General features: G+C 45.6%; 1 protein-coding gene across 12 annotated transcripts in view; it reads left to right on the top strand.

The window, feature by feature from the left end:
- Positions 1-24,543, top strand: part of TRIM66 (tripartite motif containing 66) — a 70,525-nt gene that overhangs the window by 28,968 nt on the left and 17,014 nt on the right. For all 12 annotated transcript variants that reach the window (XM_063608360.1, XM_063608362.1, XM_063608367.1 and 9 more), the window contains 9 exons: positions 1,788-1,891; positions 3,794-3,941; positions 5,131-5,263; positions 5,593-5,709; positions 7,105-7,219; positions 7,779-7,925; positions 10,523-10,640; positions 12,492-13,417; positions 14,822-14,983. In XM_063608360.1, the coding sequence (XP_063464430.1) occupies positions 1,883-1,891; positions 3,794-3,941; positions 5,131-5,263; positions 5,593-5,709; positions 7,105-7,219; positions 7,779-7,925; positions 10,523-10,640; positions 12,492-13,417; positions 14,822-14,983 (1,875 nt within the window). In that variant the 5' untranslated portion in view covers positions 1,788-1,882. The remainder of the gene's footprint in view (positions 1-1,787; positions 1,892-3,793; positions 3,942-5,130; positions 5,264-5,592; positions 5,710-7,104; positions 7,220-7,778; positions 7,926-10,522; positions 10,641-12,491; positions 13,418-14,821; positions 14,984-24,543) is intronic.

Genomic DNA, 24,543 nt, shown 5'->3' with positions numbered 1-24,543 from the left:
CCTCTAAACTTTGTGGTTAAAACAACTAAACTTTATTTATTTTATGATTCTACAGTTTGGCTGTTTGGGCTGGGATTCGCTGGGTAATTCTTCTGGTTTGGCCTGGGCTTAGCTAATTATGACTGTGTTCACTCTTGCATCTCTGTTCAGCTAGTGGGTTAGTTGGGGCTGGCTGGTCTATGATGGCCTCAGGTGGGATGCCTGAGACAACTGAGAACTCTCTCTGCATGATCTCTCATCTTCCAGCAGTCTCAATGCCAGGTTAGATTTTTCACATGGCACTCTTAAAGTTCTAAGAACAAGAGCAGAATTATATAAGGCCACTGAGGTCTAGGCTTGGGGAACTTGTCACTTTTGCTGCATTCTGTTGGCCAAAGAAAGTCACAAGGTGAGCTTAGATTCAAAGGGCAAAGGGTCCTACCTCTTTTAAAAATTAAAAACTCATCACTGACCTGAAGCTCGTGGAGAGTCTTACCTTTTGATGGTAGGATTGCAAGGGTATGGATGCAGGGAGGGGAAGAATTTGTGGCCATTTTTTGAATCTACCACTCAAACTAACTTTCATCACCAGAGAGTTGGTAATTGAGTTTATTGCATTACTGTGAATAGGATATGAGGAATCTTTTGAACTCCAAAGTTGACATTCATGGAGGACCATGTGATTTCTGAAGTTTTATCTAATTTAATGTGCACAGCAACTCTTATTTTCCCTATTTTACATATGAAGAAACTGGGGTACAGGGCAATTAAGTGAGATTAAGTGTTTTGCCCAAGGTCTTTGGCTGGTAAGCCTGGTATTTGGACTTACATTTGTCTGACTATAAGTCTGGAGCAACTGCCATCATATCATTCTTTCGTATTTTGAAGAGATGAGACAGAGGAGATTGTAGCGGTACTGCTGCATTCACTGCCATAGCCAACCCCTTTCCAGATCACCCTCATCCCTGGACACAGGTACCTTGCCCTACTCCAGAGGCTCATTTTCTTGTTCCTAGTAGGTTGACTGCCCTTGCGGTGGGCCAGCAGAATCACTGTGGTCTCCAGGGTGGGAGTTTTCTGCTGCTTTTATAGTCCAGAAGCCCACTATGCTGAAGAATATGTTAGAGACTGATGTATTTCTCTGGGGAGAGATTGTAGGTCAAGCTGTTCATAGGTAAAATATACATATATATGATGCATCTAACTTGGACTATGGGGAGAGAGCCCTCCAAAAGACCTCTGAGCCTCAGAGGCAGACTGACTGGTATATGCTGTACTAAGAGAAAAATACCTCCTAGATGAGCGGGCAGGGAGGCCTTGCCTTTCTCTGACTAAAGCCTCCTGGAGGCTGTAGCTTCGAGATCTTCCAAGTCATCCTGCTATGTGGTAACCTTAATGACCTGGAACTGTGCCCAGACTAAACTGACTCTGGATCTTGGCTAGTGATGGGAGCTGTGCTCTCAGGGATGTGGAATGAGGAATGGGAGCAGCAAGAAGGCACCTGATTGTCAGAACCAAAGCAGGGTTGGGCCTGTAGTAGCATGGTTTATGGGGCGGGGAGGAAGGTAGGACCAGGTAAAGACAAGAATGTGAGGAGACCAGATGGTCTGTAGGGAAGGCCCCAATGGGATGGTCATGTTCAGGGTACCCACATACTAAATGCAGGCTATGGCATCAAGTGTAGTTCATTTTGGCACACATGGGTATTGCCATGTATCTTGGTGTTGTGTATTAGAAAGCCTTATGTCCAGGCCTTAGTTATAATCAGCCATGTTGCTCTGACTCTGCTATCTTTCTTTCTTGCACAGAGCTCATCTCCTGTCCTGGGTGTGAATGAGTATATCTTACCAGGGATGTAACTGAACATTTTTTTCTGCATTGTGTTCCTACTGAGCAACCCAAGATGGCCAGGGTAAGTCAGGACAAGGAAAGAAGCAGCTGATCTTTTTCAGAAATCTGTGAGGCCCCTGTCCATAAGTCTTCTATCCATCCATCACTCCATCATCTGATTTGTTACTTCTCCATCAGTTTTCCTAATCATCCATCCATCCATCTAGAAGAAAATAAAAATGCATGAGTTGGGGGAAACAATGAGGGGGTTTTCTATTAAGTGAAAATTATTGACTTTTTTTTGTGTCAATCCCTTTAGCAGAAGGTGAATGTAAGTTAAGGTATATTAAGAGTTGCTTACTGTCTATATAATTATTTTTCTCTCTCTTACAGCTCTTGCTGAAAAATACCAGTACTGGGCTTTTGTTTTATTTTTTTAATCATCCTGAGTTGAAATTCATGTACCAGCCTGGATTAAATGGGTTTATTAACCTTGCCTGTATTTAACAACTATCACCTTTTTCCTGAGTTTCTTAAGGAAATTTTTATCACTTATTGGCCGGCAGCCCTTCTGTTCCTCTTTCCACTAGGGTAAATTAGTAAATTAGTAATTTACAAATTTACTTACTTGTTCCTGTATCTGATTTGTGTTGAATGTCTCACATGTGCCAGGCCCTGTGCTGGATATTAGGGAGATCGACCCATATACTCTACATTCAAGGAATTCATAGTTTAATTAGTAGAACTTTCAGAATTCACATCAGTTTTGTGGCCTCTGTGATTCAGACACAGATAGGCCAACTTTTCCAAATCTCCCCTTCTCTTGATGTTTTATAATAGCCCGGGCAAGATATTTGCTTACGAAATGAATGAACATTTGGACTAGGAGAGGCCTAGGTACCCTCAGATCAGGCAGAGCCCAGGTGTGGGAGCACAACTCTGAACGCTGGTCTATACTTGCCCTTCCTTGGTTGCATTTGACCATCTTGCTGTGTACTCTCATATGTGGGCTTTCTCCTCTCTGAAGCACATTGAATTTCCTGCTTTTGCCAGTGCTTTCCCTCTGTTACAACATTTTCCTCCCTTATCTGCCTGGTGAACCTACTTGTCATTCAGTATCCAGCTCAAATGTTTCCTTTTTGTAAAACCTTTCCTAGCCACTCCTAGACTGAGTTCCAGGAAGGCTTCCTGTGCTTCCTTAGCATGTGTTGCATCCTTTTAATTACAGCATTACTCAGTTAATGTGTACCATCCTGTGTGCTGTGGATAGCGTGAGATCAGATCCTTGGCTTACGCATCTGGGTATCCTTAGCTTCAGCACAGGACTTGTGTGAACAGCCCCTGAGACAGCTGCTGCTGCTGCTGCTGCTCCTTCTCCTCCTCCCTCCCTCCCTCCTTCCCTTCCTCCTTTTCCTTCTGCTCCTTCCCCTCCTCCTCTCCTCCTCTTCCTCCTCCTCCTTCTTCTTCCTTCTCCTTTTCCTTCTTCCTCCTCCTTTTTTGAGACAGGGTCTTCCTCTGTTGCCCAGGCTGGAGTGTAGTGGTACGATCTTGGCTCACTGCAGCCTTGACCTCCTGAGCTCAAGCGATCTTCCCACCTCAGTCTCCCTAGTAGCTGGGACTACAGGCATGTGCCACCACTCCCAGCTAATTTTTGTATTTTTTGTAGAGATGGGGTCTCACTATGTTGCCCAGGCTAGTCTGAAACTCCTGGGCTCAAGCACTCCTCCTGCCTTGGCCTCCCAAAGTACTGGGGTTACAGGTGTGAGCCACCATACCTGAAGTAGCCACTGTTCTTTTGGTTACAAAGGATGCTTCCTTCCACAAGCCCCGGCATGTTACTCCCAGACAGCTCTGCAGAATAGATTACACTCCAAACTGGTGGAGGAATAGGCCTGCAGGACCCCTGTCTTTAGAGCATTTACCACTTGTGGAGGCAGACCCAAATGAGGATAACATCAGTAACTCCAGAACTCTCTGCTTCCAGAACTGCTCTGAGTGCAAGGAGAAGAGGGCAGCACATATCCTCTGCACCTACTGCAATCGCTGGCTGTGCAGCTCTTGCACAGAGGAACACCGACACAGCCCTGTCCCCGGGGGCCCATTCTTTCCTCGGGCCCAGAAGGGATCTCCAGGTACCAATCCCACCTCTCCCTGCCCACTCCCATGCCCTAAAGCAGGGCTGAACCCTAAGATCCCTGGAGAATAGCTCTCCGATCTTGTTTTCTTGCTGGGGGAGAAGGTAGGGACAGTCTCAGAGCCTTTCCCAAAGGAAGTCTCCTTCAGAGTCAAAGGGGTGACTCACTCTCGTCCCTCCCTGTTGGGGGTGGGGGTGGATGAGTGTGGATGAAATGGTATAGGGAGGAAAGTGTTGAATTATTGTGGAAGCTGGCTGAGCTCCCTGCCTTTCCCCTCTAGAGTAATCATGCTACCCTTCTAATTTATTTACTTGATTAACTTAGTCTGGATTAGGGCTTGTTTGTTTGTCTATCCAGCACCATCTGTTTTATTTTATTTTTATTTTATTTTTTTTTGAGATGGAGTCTCACTCTGTCACCCAGGCTGGGGTGCGGTGGCGTGATCTCGGCTCACTACAACCTCCACCTCCTGGGTTCAAGCGATTCTCCTGCTTCAGCCTCCCAAGTAGCTGGGATTACAGGCATGCACCACCACGCCCAGCTAATGTTTGTAGTTTTAGTAGAGATGGGGTTTCGCCATGTTGGCCAGGCTGGTCTTGAACCCCTGACCTCAGGTGATCCGCCCACCTTGGCCTCCCAAAGTGCTGCGATTACAGGCGTGAGCCACTGCGCCCGGCCACCATCTGTTTTAAATGACAATCTTCTTGAAAGTCTTTTCTCAAGGCCCTTGAATTGTGGGAGGGGTTCTACAACTGTCAAATCCACAGGAACCAGAGTTCATGATCCACGTGATCTAGCCTGGAGCCTGGCAAGGCTGGATAGCTGGTTTCAGCTCCATTAAAAACAGAATCCTGATTAATGAACAGGTTAAGGTTAATTGTGAAGGATTCATTATTTTGCAGGAGATCTATGTGGAGTAGTAGCAAGCGCCTTCCTCACCCTCTGGCAGGTAGTGGGATGCTTGGGCTTGATGGTGTGCTATTTCTGGACAACTGGGCAAATCCAGCCAAGCTCAGCCCAAAATCCTCCTTGTGCCCCTGGAGAGTCATCTTCTGTTTATACCACTTCCCCCGAGCTCTGTATTTCTTCAGTGTCCTCTGAAGGCTGAGGGCTGTGCAGCAAAGCTTAACTGAGAGGTTTGTCTACCTGAGCAAGAGAAGCTCACTTTCTCTGTCTTCTCTGGCAGGAGTGAATGGTGGTCCCGGAGACTTCACCTTGTATTGTCCTCTACACACACAGGAAGTACTCAAGCTATTCTGTGAGACATGTGATATGCTCACTTGCCATAGCTGCCTAGTGGTGGAACACAAAGAACACAGGTGGGGCTGACAGACTGCCTGAAATGGGCTGGGGAGGGCTCTGGATTTCTTACTTGTGAGAGCTCTGGGAATCCCCGTGCATCAAAATCTTCTCCCTGCCCAAGCCAACCTGCAGCCCCTGGGCTGAAGTTTTTCTCTGCTCCTGTTGTAGGACTTCCCTGGAAAAGGCCTAATGGGCCAAGAGCCTGTGGTGCCTTAGACTTTCCCTAAAAGTCATCACAGCTTCCATGGGTCTGGCTGAGACAGTTCTCTGTGGAGATTCCCGCTTGGTTGGCATGCTCAAAGTAGGACTCAGCCCTTCTCAGCTTTTTTTCTGCCTCATCCCCTAGGTGCAGACATGTTGAAGAAGTTTTGCAAAACCAGAGGATGCTTCTGGAAGGTGTGACTACACAGGTGGCACATAAGAAATCCAGTCTACAGACATCTGCAAAGCAAATTGAGGACAGGTAGCACAGGCTAGTGCCTTGCCAGTGCTGGAAATGCTCTGTTCCCGCACACCCGGGGTTCCAACACCAGGCCGTCAGATGTAGTGCCTGTGAAGAGGAACTGTGGTTAAGCAGATGTGGGCATATGTCCTAGAAGGCATATGTCTTGGCCTTAGAGGTCTCAGGGGCAGGGAGGGGTCATTAAGTCATCACTTGGTGGCTGAGACCAAGCTAGGTCAGGATGATCAGAGTGAGTCTGGGTCAAAGCATATGCCTTATGAACTAGCCAGAAGTCGGTGCTTGAGAACAAGGGTACCAAGCAGACACTAGGGAAGAGAGTGCTGCTTATTATGAGGGTGAAACAAACCAGGGGCAATCTGTGCTTTATCACCCCTTTCCCTGTGTGTTCTCTGTAAATCTACAAGTCACATGAAATCATTGGTATTTTACATAGGAAGAGGAAGTGGTAGGTGCTGAGAGCACCTCATGTGGCAGGCACTGGGTTGGGTATCATATATGCATTATTTTGTTCAGTTCTTGCCATTCTTTCAGTTAGCGATTTTCTCCATTTTACTGATGAGGAGACTGAGGTTCATAGAGGTTTGGTAACTCATCTGAGATCACACAACTAGCCAGTAACTGTGCTGGGTTTAGATGGTAGGTCTGTGGTGACTTCAATGCCCATGCTTTTTAAATTTTTAAAAATAGCTTTACTGAGATATAATCTACATATCATAAAATTATTCTTTTTAAATGTATAATTCAGTGGCCTTTAGTATATTCACAGAATTGTGCAACTGTACATAATTACTGTCTAAGTTTAAAACATTTTCATCCCCCCAAAAAGAAGCCACATTAATATAAACATTATATGTTTACAGTAAACATTATATGTTTATTGTTTATTATATAATTATATGTTTATTATTGTTTATTATATAATTTGTTTATTATATAATATGTTATTATGCCAATAATATAAACATTATTAGTCACTCTCCATTCCCCCAACACCCCCCGGCCCTCAGAAACCACTAGTATGCATTCTGCCTCTTTTTACCTCATGGCGACATTTATTGGAGCATCCTCCTTTTAAAGACAACAAATTACAGTAAATCATTCCCATACTTTCTCTTTTGGTCCTACCTGTAGTGCTGTGTCAACTGGTGGGCTACTGGGTTGACCTTGGTGTAGACTTGAGGTTTACCTAGAGAAAACCAAGCTGAACTTTGATCAAGTGGGGCTTTGTACAAAAGGTGGGATGGTGGAGGAAGGCTCTCTTTTTTTTGTATTTGGTGTCTGCTAGGCCCTGATCTCAGTAGGCAGCCTCCAAGTTGGTTCTTATGTTTGCTGTCTCTTCGTCTTCATATAGTCCATGAGGAAAGCTTACCATGGTTTGTCCCATTGTGTTTACAGGATTTTTGAAGTGAAGCATCAGCATAGGAAGGTGGAAAACCAGATCAAAATGGCCAAGATGGTTCTGATGAATGAGCTGAACAAACAGGCCAATGGGCTAATAGAGGAATTAGAGGTATGTATAGACAGATGGATCAGATGGTTGGGTTCAGAAACCATCCATATATCAAGCTAGTCCCAGGACCTAGGGAAGCCTAGGCTATAATTCAGATATGCAGCTTCCATAGCTCTGTGCTGCTCCCTGTATTTTAAAATGTCAGCCTAATTTTGGGAGGGTGGCTCATTAAGGGCTAGAAAATCAGTTCAAACTGATTTTTGATGCTATGTCTCTTAGGCAGCTTCCATCCTTAACTGCTCAGGGTTATAGTCTTGGAAGAGAAAGTCATGAAACAAACCACCTTCTTCACCAATTTATGCCCAAGAGATGTAGACATTTATTCATTTCCTCTTTCATTTATTACCCATTCCATATTTGCACTATAAAATCTCCCACCATCTCCCCCTCCCCTTTTCCATCAGCCAGCATCCCATGACAACACTCTGCCCTGCTGTCCTCTCAGGGGTGTAGTCTCATCTGATTCCATCAGTGACACACACAAGCCACCAGACTTCCCAAGCAGGTGGATTACAGTCCAGTAACAGGATCAAGGACTCTGTCTTCTCTCTGTACCCAGGGGATTACTAATGAGAGAAAGCGGAAGCTGGAACAGCAGTTACAGAGCATCATGGTTCTCAACCGTCAGTTTGAGCATGTGCAGAATTTCATCAACTGGGCTGTCTGCAGCAAAACCAGTGTCCCTTTTCTTTTCAGCAAAGAGCTGGTAAGAGGAATCTCCCAACTCCTCAGCCTGTCCTTGAAGCTTATCAGAGCATCCCCTTTGTCAGAGGGGCAATGAGGCAGTCCTTGGAAATGCCTTTTCTTTTTAGGATGGAAGGAGGAATAACATAGCAGCTCCATCCATCCTTCAAATTCAATCACTGCTTTTGGGTTAGTAAGTAAACACCATCTTTTACCAAATCCCATAGTGCAAAGAGGACACAGGTGCTGAAATGGTCCTGCCCTCCCAAAGGTAGCTCAGTTGGGAAAGTCTGTAGTTCTTTGTCATAGGTAATTGATTCAGACATTACCCTGGACATGAGCAGTGTGCTGGGCATCTCATAGAAAGTTACTGGGGTTTACATGGGGGTCTGAGAGAAAAGGAGTTGGAGATAAGGTTGAAGTATTAAGCTTGAGAGGACGGCAGCACCCAGGAGAGGGAGCAAGAATTTTGAGAGAAGTCGATGGAGTTTATATTTGAATACTTTGAATCTAAGGTGCCTGTAGTGCATCCAAAACCAACTCCAAGCTACCTACCATTAAAAAGCCGTTTTAATATATGGGTGTGGAAGTCAGAAGAAAAGTTGGTTTTGGAGAAGGAGATGTAGGAGTCACCAGGAAATCAGTGGTATCACCTTGGAAGAGTGTGTGGAGCAAGAAGAGAGAAAGTCAGGAACCCAGGGAATACCGTCATTTTCAGCATAGACAGAGGAAGATGATGACTGGAGGAGAGTGAGAAGCAATGGTCAGAGGTTAGAAGCAAAACAGAGTGTGGTACACAGAAATGAACAGTTTCCAATTTTAAATGGTCCATTTGGCAATGCTGCATGGGTGAAAGAAGATGAATAGTGACGAGCAGCCTCTGGATCTGGGAATCAGGCTATCTTCTGAAAGAAGCTCCAGTGAAGTAGAAGGGTCAAAAGCTAGAATGAGGAGGAGACTGAGGATGGGTGGTGACGAAGTAGAGACAGAAGTGAAAAGAAGAAAAATAAAAACATAGCCTGAGAAGATGGCAGAGTTGGGGGAAACTTTTTTTTTAAGCTTGGAAAACATTTGCACACATGTATATGGGAGAAGAGGTTGAAGATAGAGAGGAGGGGTGTGTGGTGGGGTAAGTACACTGAGAAAGCAGGAGGAAGGATATAGAGTGAACTGGTTGACCTTAAACACAAGGACAGTCCCTTCGTCTGAGATGGGAGGACAGGAAGGGGACAATGCTGTAGTTAAGTTTGAGGGTAGAAGGGATACAAGTTGGGGTAATTTATCCTTTATGGTGTCTTTTTTTTCTCTGTGAAATAGGAGGTGATAATAAGAGGGTTAAAACATTGGTAAGTAGCACCAAAGTAAAGATTTTAAATAGTCATTGAGTGCAGTGGAAGAGAAAGATGACAAGAAAAGAAGTGACAAGAGAAAGGGCTGAGGGGTGCTGCTGAAATCAATAATCACTGAAGTGGCCCCAGATAACATGGCTTTGGTATGGCTGGATTACCTAAGAGTAGGAGTTGGCGATGGGGAGGGAATTAGGACACTAGTGATATCATTACTGTAAATGAAAGGAAGCTGGGAAGTCCTGTGGACTGAAGGAGCAGGGCTTGGAGAGGTTGAACAACATACTCTGAAAGAGCATGAACTTGTTATGACCAGGGTGGGTTGTTGGAGTTTAAAGGTCTCATAGGTAGAATGGTTGTAAATGATTAATAGGGTCTAGGTATGGTGACTAAACTGAAAACAAGGTGGTTGCCATGCAAGAGATCAATGAAATGAGAGGCTAAGATGTTCGTTGGGACATTAGTTAACTAGAGGATAGCAGGGTAAGTTGGACACTTGCCAAAGCCCTGGATAAATAGGAGAGTTAGTGATGAGAAATAGATGAAAGTGTTGGGAGAGGAAGAGGGCTATTGAGTAGGACAGAAGGGTATTTTACCTGCAAGTGGAAGTACAGCAATGGGGAGCTCAGACAATGCCTGCCCCCACTGGGCTTTTAAATTGAGGTGATGGTAGAATGAATGGAGCTGCCAGTCAACGATGTCGTGAGGGAGAATGACAAATCACTTAAGGCCTGAAAAGATAAGAATGTAGGGGTTCCAGGCCAGGTGCGGTGGCTCACGCCTGTAATTCCAGCACTTTGGGAGGCCGAGGTGGGCAGATCACAAGGTCAGGAGATCGAGACCATCCTGGCTAACACAGTGAAACCCCGTCTCTACTAAACAAAATACAAAAAATTAGCTGGGCGTGGTGGCGGGCACCTGTAGTCCTAGCTACTCAGGAGGCTGAGGCAGGAGAATGGCGTGAACCTGGGAGGCAAAGCTTGCAGTGAGCTAAGATCGCGCCACTGCACTCCAGCCTGGGCAACAGAGTGAGACTCCGTCTCAATTAAAAAAAAAAAGAAAGAATGTAGGTTCCAGAAGCCTTGATAAGAGGAAAGGGATCAGCTGGGAGGATGGACAGGTGCTAAGGTGCAAGAGAATGAGAATATGGAGGATGACCAGAGGTTAAAGGGCCATGACTCTGAGCCTTTCAGCTTGTCCAAAGAGTAAGGGAAGGGGAGTTGTCATTTAGGTGCAAGATGCCCAAATAAATGACCTTTGGTGCTGTTGTCAGATTGTGTTTCAGATGCAGCGATTGCTGGAGACAAGTTGTAACACAGATCCTGGCTCCCCTTGGAGTATCAGATTCACCTGGGAGCCTAACTTCTGGACCAAGCAGCTAGCTTCTCTTGGTGAGCTTGGACCCACCCACCCAGGCCTACCCACCCTGTGGGCTTTGACTTAATTGCTTACCTTACTGGGTAGGTCAGCATATGCCCAAGAGAAAGCACTCCCTGGGACTGCCAGTGGTCATGGAATCATTCAGCAAACCTTTTTTTTTTTTTTTTTTGAGGGGGAAGAGGAGAGGATGAGGAATTAAATAACAATGGCAATATAGGACTTTGTATCAGGATGAGTTGAAATCTGAGTTTACCATTCTGTGTAAATGTCCTGTTACATTGGTTTTATTGCTGAGGAGGAGACAAGACAGTCACCCTGCTCTCCGGAATGCTGTATGGCAGTACAGATGAATGTGTGTGTCTGTGGTCACACAAAGGTATACACATGTGGGCACAAGCAGGGGTATCTCAGCAACAGTGAGACTGCGTGTGCATGTTTGTGTCACACAGACATATCCTTTCGAGTTGAGATGTAAGCAGATAATTCATGGCCTTGTGCATTTTTCTTCCCTGCTGCAATCATTTGCTGGCATTCAGTCTTTAGGCAGAATGTAGACAGCTTGAAGTTGTGCCTGTGTTGACAGCCTAACGAGTTTGTTAAACTGATGGCCAGCTGCTGCCTTCATTTGAGGCTGTTAATCTTATTGAAAATTTGTTGAACTTGGCAAAGTGACAAATGATATGTAGGTTTATTTCTTTTCTTCCCTCTTTCCTTTGATTTAACTCAGCAGACCTTTGATGGCCACCTACTCTTGTTTAGGCCCCATGCTGAGCACCAAAGAACCAATGGTGAATAAAACACATTTTCCTTAAGGAGCTCAGACTTCCTCTAAGTAAGTCTCACCAAAATAATGAGAGGAAGGAGTCATTAGACTGAGTTAGCCATAAATCTACTTGTGCACAAGGGACCTAGAGGCCTCAGGGGGCAGTGCCGGTGCCTGGCACTGACCTGGTGTATTAGTCCATTCTCGCATTATTGTGAAGAAATACCTGAGACTGGGTAATTTATAAAGAAAAGAGGTTTAATTGGCTCATGATTCTGCAGGATGTACAGGAAGCATGATCCTGGAATCTGCTCGGCTTCTGGGGAGGCCTCAGGAAACTTACAATCATGACAGAAGGTGAAGACGCACATCACATGGACAGAGCAGCAAGAAACAGAGCAAGGGGGAGGTGTTACACACTTTAAAAAAATCAGGTCTTACGAGACCTCTATCACAAGAACAGCACCAAAGGGATGGTGCTAAACCATTCATGAGGGATCTGCCCCCATGATCCAGTCACCTCCTACCAGGCACCACCTCCAACACTGGGGATTACAATTCAACATGAGATTTGGGTGGGGACACAGCTCCAAACCGTATCACCTGGTATTAGAGCTTCCCCACTCTCTTCCATCCTACTTGCTCAACACACAGTTCCCCACACCTGTATCTGGGAACTTGTTCATTGGTCCCAGGCATGACTCTCTACCCTTTGCTACTTTCTAGCATACTCCCTCCCAACCCCAAAGTTGATTCTTTTTGTCAGAGTCTGACTGGGCTGTTCTGTTGGAAAAAAATGAGTGGGTGCTATTTGAGAGAGCTTGTGGTTTCCCTAGTGGGACAGAAACACAGTCAGGGCTGAGCATCTGGTAAAAGCTGAACTAATTTCTCAAATATCCTAGGCCCCCAAAGCAGGTGCATACAGGTGCTATTACTGGCAGCATTCTAGACTGAGTCTAGGAGATCAAGGGTTGAGTTTCTTAATCTCTGTTCCTGGTACAGGATTGTTGAATGAGGTTCTTTTGTCCCAGGAGCAGGAAGTGGCAAGGTGGGAGCAACTTGAAAAACTTTTGAAAAACTCTCTATTCTGCATTTTCAGGCTGCATAACTACTGAAGGTGGACAAATGTCCAGGGCAGATGCTCCTGCTTATGGAGGCTTACAGGGGTCATCACCCTTTTATCAAAGCCACCAGTCTCCAGTGGCTCAGCAAGAGGCTCTTAGCCACCCCTCACACAAGTTCCAGTCTCCAGCAGTGTGCTCCTCATCTGTGTGCTGCTCCCACTGCTCCCCAGTCTCGCCTTCCCTCAAAGGCCAGGTCCCCCCACCCAGCATACACCCAGCCCACAGCTTCAGGCAGCCCTCTGAGATGGTGCCCCAGCAGCTGGGGTCTCTGCAGTGCTCTGCCCTGCTGCCCAGGGAGAAAGAGCTGGCCTGCAGCCCTCATCCACCAAAGCTGCTGCAGCCCTGGCTGGAAACCCAGCCCCCTGTGGAGCAGGAGAGCACATCCCAGCGGCTGGGGCAGCAGCTGACTTCCCAGCCCGTGTGCATTGTCCCCCCACAGGATGTTCAGCAAGGAGCCCACGCCCAGCCCACCTTACAGACACCCTCTATCCAAGTCCAGTTTGGCCACCACCAGAAGCTGAAGCTCAGTCACTTTCAGCAGCAGCCACAGCAGCAGCTACCACCTCCACCACCACCCCTCCCCCGTCCCCCACCTCCCCTCCCCCCTCCCCCACAGCAGCCACACCCACCTCTTCCTCCATCCCAGCATCTGGCTTCTAGTCAGCACGAGAGCCCTCCTGGCCCTGCCTGTTCTCAGAACATGGACATAATGCATCACAAGTTTGAGCTGGAGGAAATGCAGAAGGACTTGGAGCTTCTTCTCCAGGCTCAACAGCCCAGCCTGCAACTGAGTCAGACCAAATCTCCTCAGCATCTTCAGCAAACCATTGTGGGGCAGATCAACTACATCGTGAGGCAGCCAGCACCTGTCCAGTCCCAGAGCCAGGAGGAGACCCTGCAGGTAAGCATCAGGGTGGCTTGGCATGCATATTCTGCCCATCCTAGGATCACTCAGGGAACACAGCCTCCCCAAAAACAAGGCAGCACAGGAATACTAAGTTTCTGCACCTTAGGGCTGCCTTGAGCTCAGCCCTCACATTTCAAAACTACGCTGGGCTCAACCTCCCACCTCAGAAAAGCTCCAGAGAGCATAGTACCCAGTCCCAAATTAGATTTAGGCTCAGTATACTCCGGAGTAGCTTGGCTTAGCCCTGTCTTCCTGGATGACAGTAGGGACTCTGCCCACCGATGGTACCTTCTGAGCTGTGCTGAACTCCTGCCAGTGCCAGAGCAGAAGAGAGGCTGTCTCTTATCTTGTCATCTCCCTAGCTCCCTTGCCGGACCTTATGAATCCCAGACAGGGGGAGGGCAGAGCTTAAGGAGTAGAGTGAGGGTCCATGTTAGATGCTGGCAGGCAGCACTTTTATAATACTGCACAGATATAGACTTAAACTTTTTTACTTCTACTAAGCTGGGTATGTTTTATATGCACCATGTCATTTATCCTACCGACAGTGTTGTTTGGTAGGCATTACCATCTCTGCTTTATAGGTATATAAGTGGGAGCTAGAGAAGGCTAGCAGTTTGTCTCCATATCATACAACATTGAGAGATAGAGCTAAGACTTGGATTCAGGTCTGCTGACATTTCTGTAATGCCACAGAAGTCTTCTTTCCATAGGAGGATATTGGATGGTGCACTTCTTTTTTCTCAGCTAAAAGACAGTTGAAGAGGTGCAGTTTGTACCCCTGGGATCTTTGCTACATTTCACATCTTCATTCTTAGCTCTTGATTTTCTTTTTTTTCCCCCCAGAACCTCCTGTTCTATCCTCTTTTCTCTACCCTTCTCTCACTTTTTCTATAGTGGTATCCCCTTTAAATCTGTAATCACAGTTATATCTTCAAAGCAGCTTTACAGATTTTTACTTTATTATAGAATATAAGGCCTCACATTTACGCTTCAGTACTGACAACTTCAGATCATGCTTCAATGTCTTCCCCTGAGGCCCAGTTCTTTTGAGGAGATATAGAATAATCCATGTGATGGCAGAGAAGGGTCTAGGGTTCATAGAGGGCCACAAGCTAAAATGTAAGTCAAAACTAGGTTATGATTGCTAAAGTGAATATCACAAAATTAGCTCAGAATTCTTGGTTTGGGTTTCATCCTAAGACATTCCCATTAGCATGTAGTCTTTGGAAGAGTTGGGATAAGAGTATTTTTCTTTTTGGAAAATGTTTAAGCAGTCCACAATGTGCAAGTGGTGATGATGCACAGGGCAGGGTGAGCACTAGCCTTTGCTGCCACTGCTGCTGCTGCTACACTGTCTGCAGTAAAATCCACCCAAGTTCTTATTTTCTTCTCCAGGCTACAGATGAGCCCCCAGCATCTCAGGGCTCAAAGCCGGCTCTCCCTCTTGACAAGAATACTGCTGCTGCCTTGCCCCAGGCGTCTGGGGAAGAAACCCCTCTCAGTGTCCCCCCAGTGGACAGCACCATCCAGCACTCCTCTCCAAATGTGGTGAGAAAGGTACTGAAGGAGCCCGTTTTCCCTAACTACATGGCACCCACTGCCAGCCAAGACCCCAGGCACTTGGAGGAGGAGGATAGGGTGGGGGGAGGAGCGTCCCTGTTCCATCCCTGGACGCTACACAGCCCTGATTCATGCCTTCTGCCGTAGTGAGTCAGCAACCTAGATCTTCCTCCTCCCCATTTCCACTCCCCCACGCACACTTAAAATGGGACCTCCTGGGCTTCATGCAGAGTGGAAGGAGGAAGGGGAAGAGAGCCAATTTATTGAACATGTACTCTGTGCTTGGAACCGTGTGTGCTGCTTCACCAGCATTATCTCACCTCACCTCCAACATTTGTGGAAGTGAGCATCCCCATTGTACAGCTAAGGAAACTGAAGTCCAGGGCCTTACAGCTAGTAGACGAGAGAGCTGAGGTTTATTTAAAATGAGATCAGTTAGAATCCAAAGCTTGAACTTTTCTGTCCACAGTGAAGATGGGGAAAATATTTTTTGTGGCCTCCACAACCCAGAGTTGGATACCTTAGGATTTGAATCAATGGAATTTGTTGGGTGAGTGGTCTGCAGGGATGTTCTACAGAGGTAGATGAGCAGCTGAGACACAGAGATCTCTTGAAGATGAGCTCTTGGAGGCCTTTCTGTCCACCCACCTACTAGCTTACTGAAAGTGTTCGCTTACCCTGGACATAACCCAGAACCCCACAAATCCTCAACTATCTATTCTCACCTCTGCCCCTTCACCCCCAACCCCTGTCATACATCTAGCTGGAGCCTCAGTGCTGTGCCGTGTCCTCCACCCATTCCTCCTAGTGTCCCTTGGCCCTGTTTCACTTACGCTATTGTCTTCTCTGGCCTGGTGCCCTCAGCTCTCCAGTGCCTCCACCCAGCCCTGGACCTGAAGCTCTGTCAGGTGTTCTGAACTCTCCCAGCCTGTACCCTTGGCCCTGTAGCATCCCTCTGACCCTGCAGCCCAGCTATGCTGGTTGCTCAGTGTACCTACCCCTCACCAAGTTTCCCTAGCTCTGTACCATTGCAATGCATGTCTTAGAACAGTCAGTCTCCGTGATACTTGAGGAGAGTTTAGAAAAAAGAAGGGATGGCAAAAATGAAATGTCAGCTTGGAAATTGCTGGTGACTCTTGAGGCTTTTTGTCTGTGCCTGTCCTACCCTGTTGAAAATGACTTGGCATAGAGGCCCTTGAGGTACTGTATATTGGCCCTTTGTGGCTCTTAGATGTTTAACTTCTTGTATTTGGGCCAGCCACCTAACCATTCATCCATTTATTTAATCATTTAATGCATATATATAATGCATATATATATATGCATTAGATGGTTATATCTATATCTGAGTATGTGCCCCATATTCTACTAGGTGCCAGGCATACATTGGTGAATAAGATAGTCGGTCCCATGCTGGAGAGTACAGTCTGGTGGAAGAGACAGTTAAGCAACAATAATAAATTGTGGTAAAGTGCTATAATAGTCATTGGGGTACACCCCATTGGAGCATCTAGCTCTGGGAGAGGGGGCTGTTGACAGAAGACTTCTTAGGGGACATTATTTTAAGCTGAAATTTTGAAAAGGAGAAGTTGGGCTAGTGAAGGGTAGAGGGGTAGAACAAATAGTCAAAAGGAATGGCAACTAGGGAGCTTCAGAAGGGAGAGAAAGCCTGGGGCAGTTAGGGGGGCTTCAGATAATTTGTAATTTGGCTTGATAGGATCACGAGATGCACTGGGGAATGGGATGGATTGAAACCAGAGGGGCTGTAAGGCCTTCTAAATTATGCTTTGGAACTGGGATTCAGTCTTGGGGGATGTGAGGAGTAAGTGAAGGACTTCCAGAAAGGAGGGATATGGTTTGAATTAAGTTTGAAAGATCACTTTAGCTGTGGTAAGGGAGACCAGAATAGTACAGAGGAGAAACAGGAGGCTGAATGAAATCAATAGCAATAGGAATGGAGAGGAAGCAAAGATTTCAAGAGATATCAGATCACAGGAGTTTTGGCCTCAGTGTCTAATTGATGATAGGTAAGGCAGAGAAAGCCCTTTGGCTTAACACCCAGGTGTTTTCCCATGCTCCCATCCCAGTGGATCTGTCTTTACCCACTGGAATGGGAGCATGGGAAAAAGAGCATATTTAGGGGAAGAAGTTAAGTTTTGAATTATTGCTATTCTTTTGTTGAATACACATTAGAAGATGACATGAAGGCAGCTAGCTCTAGATGTCAGTAGTTCAGAAGCAAGCATGAGAGTTGCTGTAACCGCCTGATGGGTTCTTCTTGCCTGCTGCACAAATGAAGACCATGGCATTGCAGTAGAGAAAGAGTTTAGTTGATGTGAGGCTGGGATTTTTCAAAGGCAGTTTGGGGAAGGGGTGGGGGTGGCTATAAATAGGTGCTTGCTGCTGATTGGTTGGGATGGAGATGAAATCATGCGTTAAAGCTGTCCATTTGAGCTGAGTTGCTTCTGGGTGGGGCCACAGGAGTGGGATTGATGGATCTGGGTGAAGCCATGGATGTCAGACATGCAGAAAAGTTGAGAAGATATCTCAAAAGGCCAGTCTACAATAGGCCCAGGAATGATTAAGGGAAAGGCAAGGGGTGGGAGTGGGTAAGTTAGATCAGATCTTTTTCACTGTCATAATTTGCTCATTGATATAATTTTTGCAAAGGTGGTTTCATTGCCAGTGCTCAGTTGTAGTGGAAGCCATGCAGAAAATGCTGCTTCTCATTTGATGAGGTTCAGTTCTGTTCCTATACACAGAGCAGAGGAAAGGAGCTGAGCGACATACATGCATGGAGTCAGTGCTGCTTGTGTGAATGGCCCACAGGGTTCCCTGAGCAGCAAGGGGTGCTGCCCTTTTGTGTGGCTGCAAGTTGGCAATGGGGTTAGCAAAGGTCCTAGGAACTCTATCTTCTCATTTTGAGCTTCTTCTGCCCCTTATTAAAAGGGACTCCTGTAGAGGTTTGGAGGGGCAGATGGCCTGGCATTCTTCATGTGTTTCATAGGCTTTTCATGGCTTGAACTCCCAGAAAAACGACCCTCAAGTTTGTCATCCTGGCTTAGAGGAAGCTTTGGATTGGCAGAGAGAGATCAACCCTGACAGTGAGAGCCACTGGTTGTCCACAAAACTACTGCAATAAGGAAAAGGGCTTTCTTTTTGAGGAAATTTGTTGCCTTGGAGCTGGGGTTGGGCAGGGTGGAGGGTGTGAAGCTCAAGGATAGCAAACAACATTCTGAGCCTTTTACCATTGAGTGATAATACTTTGTATAGTATCGTTCTAATTTTTTCATAGGTTTTTACATGGATTGTTTCATTTTATCTCTTTATCCTAGCAATACTATGAGGAAGCCACTTTCTTATTCCCCTTTGAAAGATGTGGAAACTGAGACACAGAGAGGTTAAGTGACCCACCTAAGAGTTATGCACCTAACCCATTGGGCAATGTTAGGACCAGACCACAGGTCCTTGACAGCTCTGTGTTCAATGACTAGGTTAAATTGCTTCTCTTTCTGCACTGCAGTGGGAGAAATAGGACTCCATTTGGCCTCTTACCTGCTGGATTTTCCTGTCTTTACAATCCTTGAAGTAGCCCGAGGCTTTGCTGGGGAGAGGTCTTAGGACCCAGCCTAGTTTGGTATTGGTTGTTTTATCTGGTAAAGGTGTTTTGTCCTCCATCCCACTCCCAGCCTGTGCTGGCCTGTGAGTGCCAGGAAAGTCAAAAGAATCTATCTGAAGGTCATGGACCAGAAGAACCTGTGGCACCACGCACCTTTCTGTGAGTTCCACACTGACTGTATATCACCAAAAGAGGACTTTTGGTGAAGCAGAACATCTGTGTACAAGTACCTTGGAGTTGGTGCTATGTGAGCCGATGGTGGAAACAGGTTGCGGCTGAAAATGAGATGTGAAAGTTCTAGAATGGATTTTCTAGTGGCTTGAGCTCTGCAACCCCTTTTGAATGAATTTTGGTATTTGCCTGGCACCAGCTGTTGCCTAAGCTTCCTAATCTTGATTCAGCCACTCTGAAAGAAAGACCATGGCTACAACCCTACCACAGCAACCCTTACATCTCAAGTGAAACTGGGAGACATTTTGATGCATTCATTTCATGCTTCTGAACCAGTCAACTGCCGAAAAATACACACAATCCTTTCCTCAAAGGAGTTGGCTGGGTATGGTGGCTCACGCCTATAATCCCAGCACTTTGGGAGGCTAAGACAGGCAGATTATTTGAGCTCAACAGCTCGAGACCAGCCTGGGCAACATGGTGAAACCCAGTCTCTACAAAAAAACACAAGAAAATTAGCCAGGCGTGGTGGTGCATGCCTGTGGTCCCAGCTACTCAGGAGGTTAAGGCATGAGAGTTGCTTGAGCCTGGGAGGCGGAAGTTGTAGTGAGCCGAGATTGCGCCACTGCACTCCAACTTGGGCAACAGAGCGAGATTGTCTTAAAAAAATGAAAAACTCTCATGGAGTCAAAGCTGTAGGCATCACAGAAAGCCCTATCCGGGTCCCAGTTCACCTGCAAGAGGGACCTTTCTTCTGCTGCTCATAACATAGCCCCAGATCTTCAAGAGAGGACTTCGAGGCCACCAGCATGCGGCTCATGGCTTAGGAGCCTGAGATGTATTTCCAGTAAATGATACAGAAGCGGTAGGCATTCCTGTGATGCAGATTATTAAGAGTGATACAGAGGAGTAAAGGATAATGACCCAGGCAGATAGTATTTATACCATTATCGAAGCATTTTGATGCCCGATCTCTTAATTTGAGTCTTATAAAAACTCAGTGAGATTTACATTAACCTGTGTAGGAGGAAATTAAAACCCAGAGCTGGACAATGACTTGCTTAAACTCATTAAACCCTGGTAACTGTGAGTAAATACTAGGCATCCTGCTTCCATAGTCTCTAAAGCTACTGCTATGGATCAGATTGTGGGTCCTCAACCTCAGGGACAATCTTTTCCTCATAGCCTAGCCCTGACAGCAGCATTTGTTCAGAATGTTCCCGGGGCCTGGTGAAGCTTTCTTAAGGCACAGCCTGCGTCCTGGTCAGCATCTGCAGAATTATACACTCTTTCTACTCAAGAGTCAGGCCAAACACTCCCCAAGTCTGGCTCCTGAACTTAGCACACTCTAAGAAGCCTGTCTCCTTAGTTCTATCCTGATTTCATTCACCATCCAAACCTAAGATTTTTGTCTAGGTCTCCTGGCCCATGAGAAAACAGGTCCTTGCTCCTATCTGTTTAATAAGACAGAATAGTGTGTAAAGTGTTTTAGAAGTACTCCTATTCAAAATAATTTTTTTTTTTGAGATGGAATTTCACTCTTGTTGCCCAGGCTGGAGTGCAATGGCACGATCTCGGCTCACCGCAACCTCTGCCTCCCAGATTCAAGCAATTCTCCTGTCTCAGCCTCCTGAGTAGCTGGGATTACAGGCATGTTCCACCATGCCTGGCTAATTTTGTATTCAAAATAACGTTTTTAAGTCAGTTTCCTACACTGGCCTGGGCAAAATACCTTTGACCAAATTCTCCTGAGTCTCCAAGCCTTGGGGTTTGAGGGTTCCACTCATCAGGCTTTCACTTCAGACTTACTAGAATCCACTTACCCCTTTCCTCTTTCTTCTACCTCAGATTCTGAGATCCTCTTTGCTTTTTCTGTCCTCCCTGGATTATCAGGGCACTGGGCACTTTTCACTTCTCCCTTCACCACCCATGAACCTTTTCTCATTTGGCTTTACTAAGTTATCATATATCTGCATAGTTACATCCATAGTGACAGCCTTAATAAGTACAAGAGCTTTCTTTTGAAATGGAGGAACACTCATTGTCAATAAGAGCAACAACTTTGCCATTAAAAATCAACATGTGAGGGCCAGGCACAGTGGCTTACACCTGTAATTCCACACTTTGGAAGGCCGAGGCAGGTGGGTCACTGGAGGTCAGGATTTCAAGACCAGCAGCCTGGCCAACATGGTGAAACCCCATCTCTAGTAAAAATACAAAAATTAGCTGGGCATGGTGGTGGACACCTATAATCCCAGCTACTTGGGAGGCTGAGGCAGGAGAATCACTTGAACTTAGGAGGTGGAGAGGTTACAGTGAGCTGAGATCGTCTGACTGCACTCCAGCCTGGCCCACAGCGTAAGAATCCATCTCAAAAAAAAAAAAAAAAAAAAAATCAACATGTGAAACTGCTTACTAGAAAAGTTAGTCCCTTCCTCAGCCATCTGATTCTGTTTCAAGATCTGCTACTGTTAAACCAGTCTACTTAATCTTGAAGCTGTTGAAGCATTCACTTTTTTAATTTATTTATTTTGAGATGAAATCTCACTCTGCCACCCAGGTTGGAGTGCAGTGGCATGATCTCAGCTCACTGCAACCTCTGCCTCCTGGGTTCAAGCAATTCTCCTGCCTCAGCCTCCTGAGTAGCTGAGACTACAGGCGCATGCCACCACACCCGGCTAATTTTTGTATTTTTAGTAGAGACAGAGTTTTGCCATGTTGGTCAGGCTGGTCTCGAACTCCTGACCTCAGGTGATATGCCCGGCGCATTCACATATTTTGAGGATTTAATTCACCAATCTGTTTTCCTCTCTCTTGTTTCCTTAGCTAGACTGAAGGCCTTCAGTGTGTTTCCAAGACACAACTCCCAAATCTTTGGTCCCTTTTTCTATTGCATATTTACACAGTGGTCAGTTTCTGATTACTTTAACCACTAGAACAGAAATCTGAAACTAGAAGTGATGAGGCAAAGCTTTGGAACAGCAGCAAAAACAGCCATCACAAAACTCATGCATTATATTCTGTAGGAGATCATAAACTCATATGTGGGTATCTAGTCGGTGTTCTTGATCTAGCAAGCTTAAATATATGGTTTTCTTGGGAAAGTTTTAGTTTAGCTACATTATAGTAGTAAGCAGAGTAGAGGCAGGGAGTCAAGATTTCTATAAGGGCAGCTAACAAGGGAGAAGACAAGAAACATCACTTGGAAAAGTGCCACGGTATGAGGTCATTCACTGAAAGAACAAGCTAAGCCCTGCATTCTTAGAAGTTCCCGAAAGCATCACTGAATTACTTATTGGTTCATCCAAATTCCTTGATATCACTAAGAAATGGTCTCCTTAGCCTCCTTATGCTCTGCTTAATAAGACAGAAGAGTGTGTAAAGTGTTTTAGAAGTACTCCCATTTGAAATAATGTTTTTAAGCCAATTGCATTTTGTTATTGAAAGAGGTATGTTTCAGATAACTGGAAAGTTAATTTATGTGGAACACCACCCTATCTGCATTACTTTATCCCCAGCAATATTATCTTGCTGTAAGAACCTGAAATTTATATTAAACTCAGGGCATGTGCACTAAGTGTCTGTTTATTGATTTCTCAATCATTTCTTACTAGGGCACTAGCTTTCTAGCTTCTGGCACAGAATCAAGACCAGCCAGCCTGTTTTCAAGGCTGGTCGCAGATTCCTAGTCTTGGACCTGTATGAGCTTGGGAAATCTAGGTAATCCCTCTGTGTCTCAATTTCCCTTCCTGTTAAAATGAAAGAGCAATGTTTTATCTGAATTTTGACAATACCATGTGGCAATCATTAGAATAATAATGTCAACACACTGAACTCTAGAAACACATCTGGGTGGTAAGAGTGAGGAGAGAGAGAGGGCAGCAGGTAACAGAGCACAGGTCAAGCAGAATTCAGGTTAGATGGGTGCAGGGTCACATAGGTGACTAGTAGCAGAGGTTGAAAGTCAGACAATTCAGGGAAGTCGTAGGTCAGGCAAGTTGTCAAGTTAGGTAGTAAAGACAGGTAGGTTAAATAGGTTAACTGAATCCATTAAATTAATAGGTGAGGTAATTTCAGATAAGTCAGACAGGTGGCAGACAAAGATAAGGAGACAAAAAAGAGGCAAGAGGAAAGGGACAGGGACAGGGACACACAGTTTGGGGGAAGGGAAACGAGGATCGAGAGGAGATGCTAGTTAAGGGAGGTAAGAGGGGGCTCTGTAGGCTCAGGGTTGTCTCTCTCCATCCCCCAAAGATGACCTGAGCTGATTATCAGAGTGAATGTGTTTTGGCATTTTGACTCTTCCTCTCTGAACTAGAAAATAGTTTATTTTCAGTAGTGAATCTCAAAATACACCTTTTCCTTCATGAAATCTAGAGGTTTTGTATGTAAAGATGAAGTCAAGGTGTCAGTTACATAGTTGACAGCCTAGAAACCTCAGTGATAACCCTCTACGTACTTTATAGCTAGAAATACACATTCACCTCCTGTCATTTGACCTCTGAACAATCCTGGGGTCTAGAGGGTGGGTGGTATCATCTCCATTGACAAGTGAGCTCCCTTCTGCATGGGAGGCACCAAGTGTCAGACAACCTGGCCACGCTCTCAAGCCCTTTTCCAATCCCATCATGTTCTTGAGAAGTGCTTCCTCTCCTCCCAGGCCCTGGAGACTCAGCCTGCTTTCCTTGCTCTGAAGGTTGGCCCTACCCTTGCCCCCACCCATCTTGTAGCACTAGCAACAGACTAGGATGAAGGTTCTCAAATCTTCTTTTTCTTTTTGTACATGAAATACGTACTTTTTGTTTTAATATTTTACAACCCTTCACTCTAGAGAGCTGATATAGTATAAAAATAACTAACACATAGCATATATAGGTTTCAGAAATGCCATTATGTCTGCATAGCCTGTAAAAATGGGGTTGGGATGGCTTTCTCACAGCACTTTCTCTGAGTCCCTTCCTCCGTGGAAATTTTCCACATTCTTGTTAATACTACCAGAGCTTCACCCCCTCTCCTGATAGCATTGGCCTCCTTGAGATTGGCTGTGGCTGTGAAAAGGAAATAAATCAGTCAAGTATGCAATATCTTGGGATGTATTGCTGACCTCGTATTGTCTTCTGGGCATTACGGGACCAGGTTCATCAGGTTCACCTCAAAATAAACTGCCATGGAGTTTCCGCAATTTTTCCACAGCTCAGTCTGCATGTCTTCCTCTCCCCTATCATTATGTTAACTCACATATGCAATAGGTAATTAGGACAGGAGAGCCAATTTCCCACGAATATGATCTCTACCCCTAATCTGGGAAGTTTTGTCCTTGGGGATTTTATCTTGTGCATATCTTGTGACGTATGGCACCTGACCATTATTATTTGGGTGGTCTCACGTGGATTTTAGTGCTCTTAATGCTTGGCAACAAGGATCTCACTAAGAAGAGACATCTATATAATTCTCAATGTCCAGCATGGGTAGATTAAATGAGCACCAAAACCACACTAAACATACATGTCAAATAGGGGAAAGGAGAAAGAATCCAGTGCAAAGGATTAGACTGTCATATATTGCAAAACGGAAGGAAATAGTCACTGGGTGTTCTTGTTCATAGATAAGGAAATATAGAATATTAGAAAGCTATGGTAGTGCATAACCAGGACAACAAGGAGACATTAAGGAACGCAGGCCTGGGCATGTTTGAGATAGCCATTGATTTTTGGCCTTGGTCCCTTAAGCTGGGCTTCATTCCTAGCTTACCCAGTTTGGTTTAAAT

Source organism: Pan paniscus, chromosome 9, assembly GCF_029289425.2.
Source record: "Pan paniscus chromosome 9, NHGRI_mPanPan1-v2.0_pri, whole genome shotgun sequence".
Lineage (NCBI taxonomy): Eukaryota > Metazoa > Chordata > Mammalia > Primates > Hominidae > Pan > Pan paniscus.
This window is presented reverse-complemented; position numbering and strand designations above follow the sequence as displayed.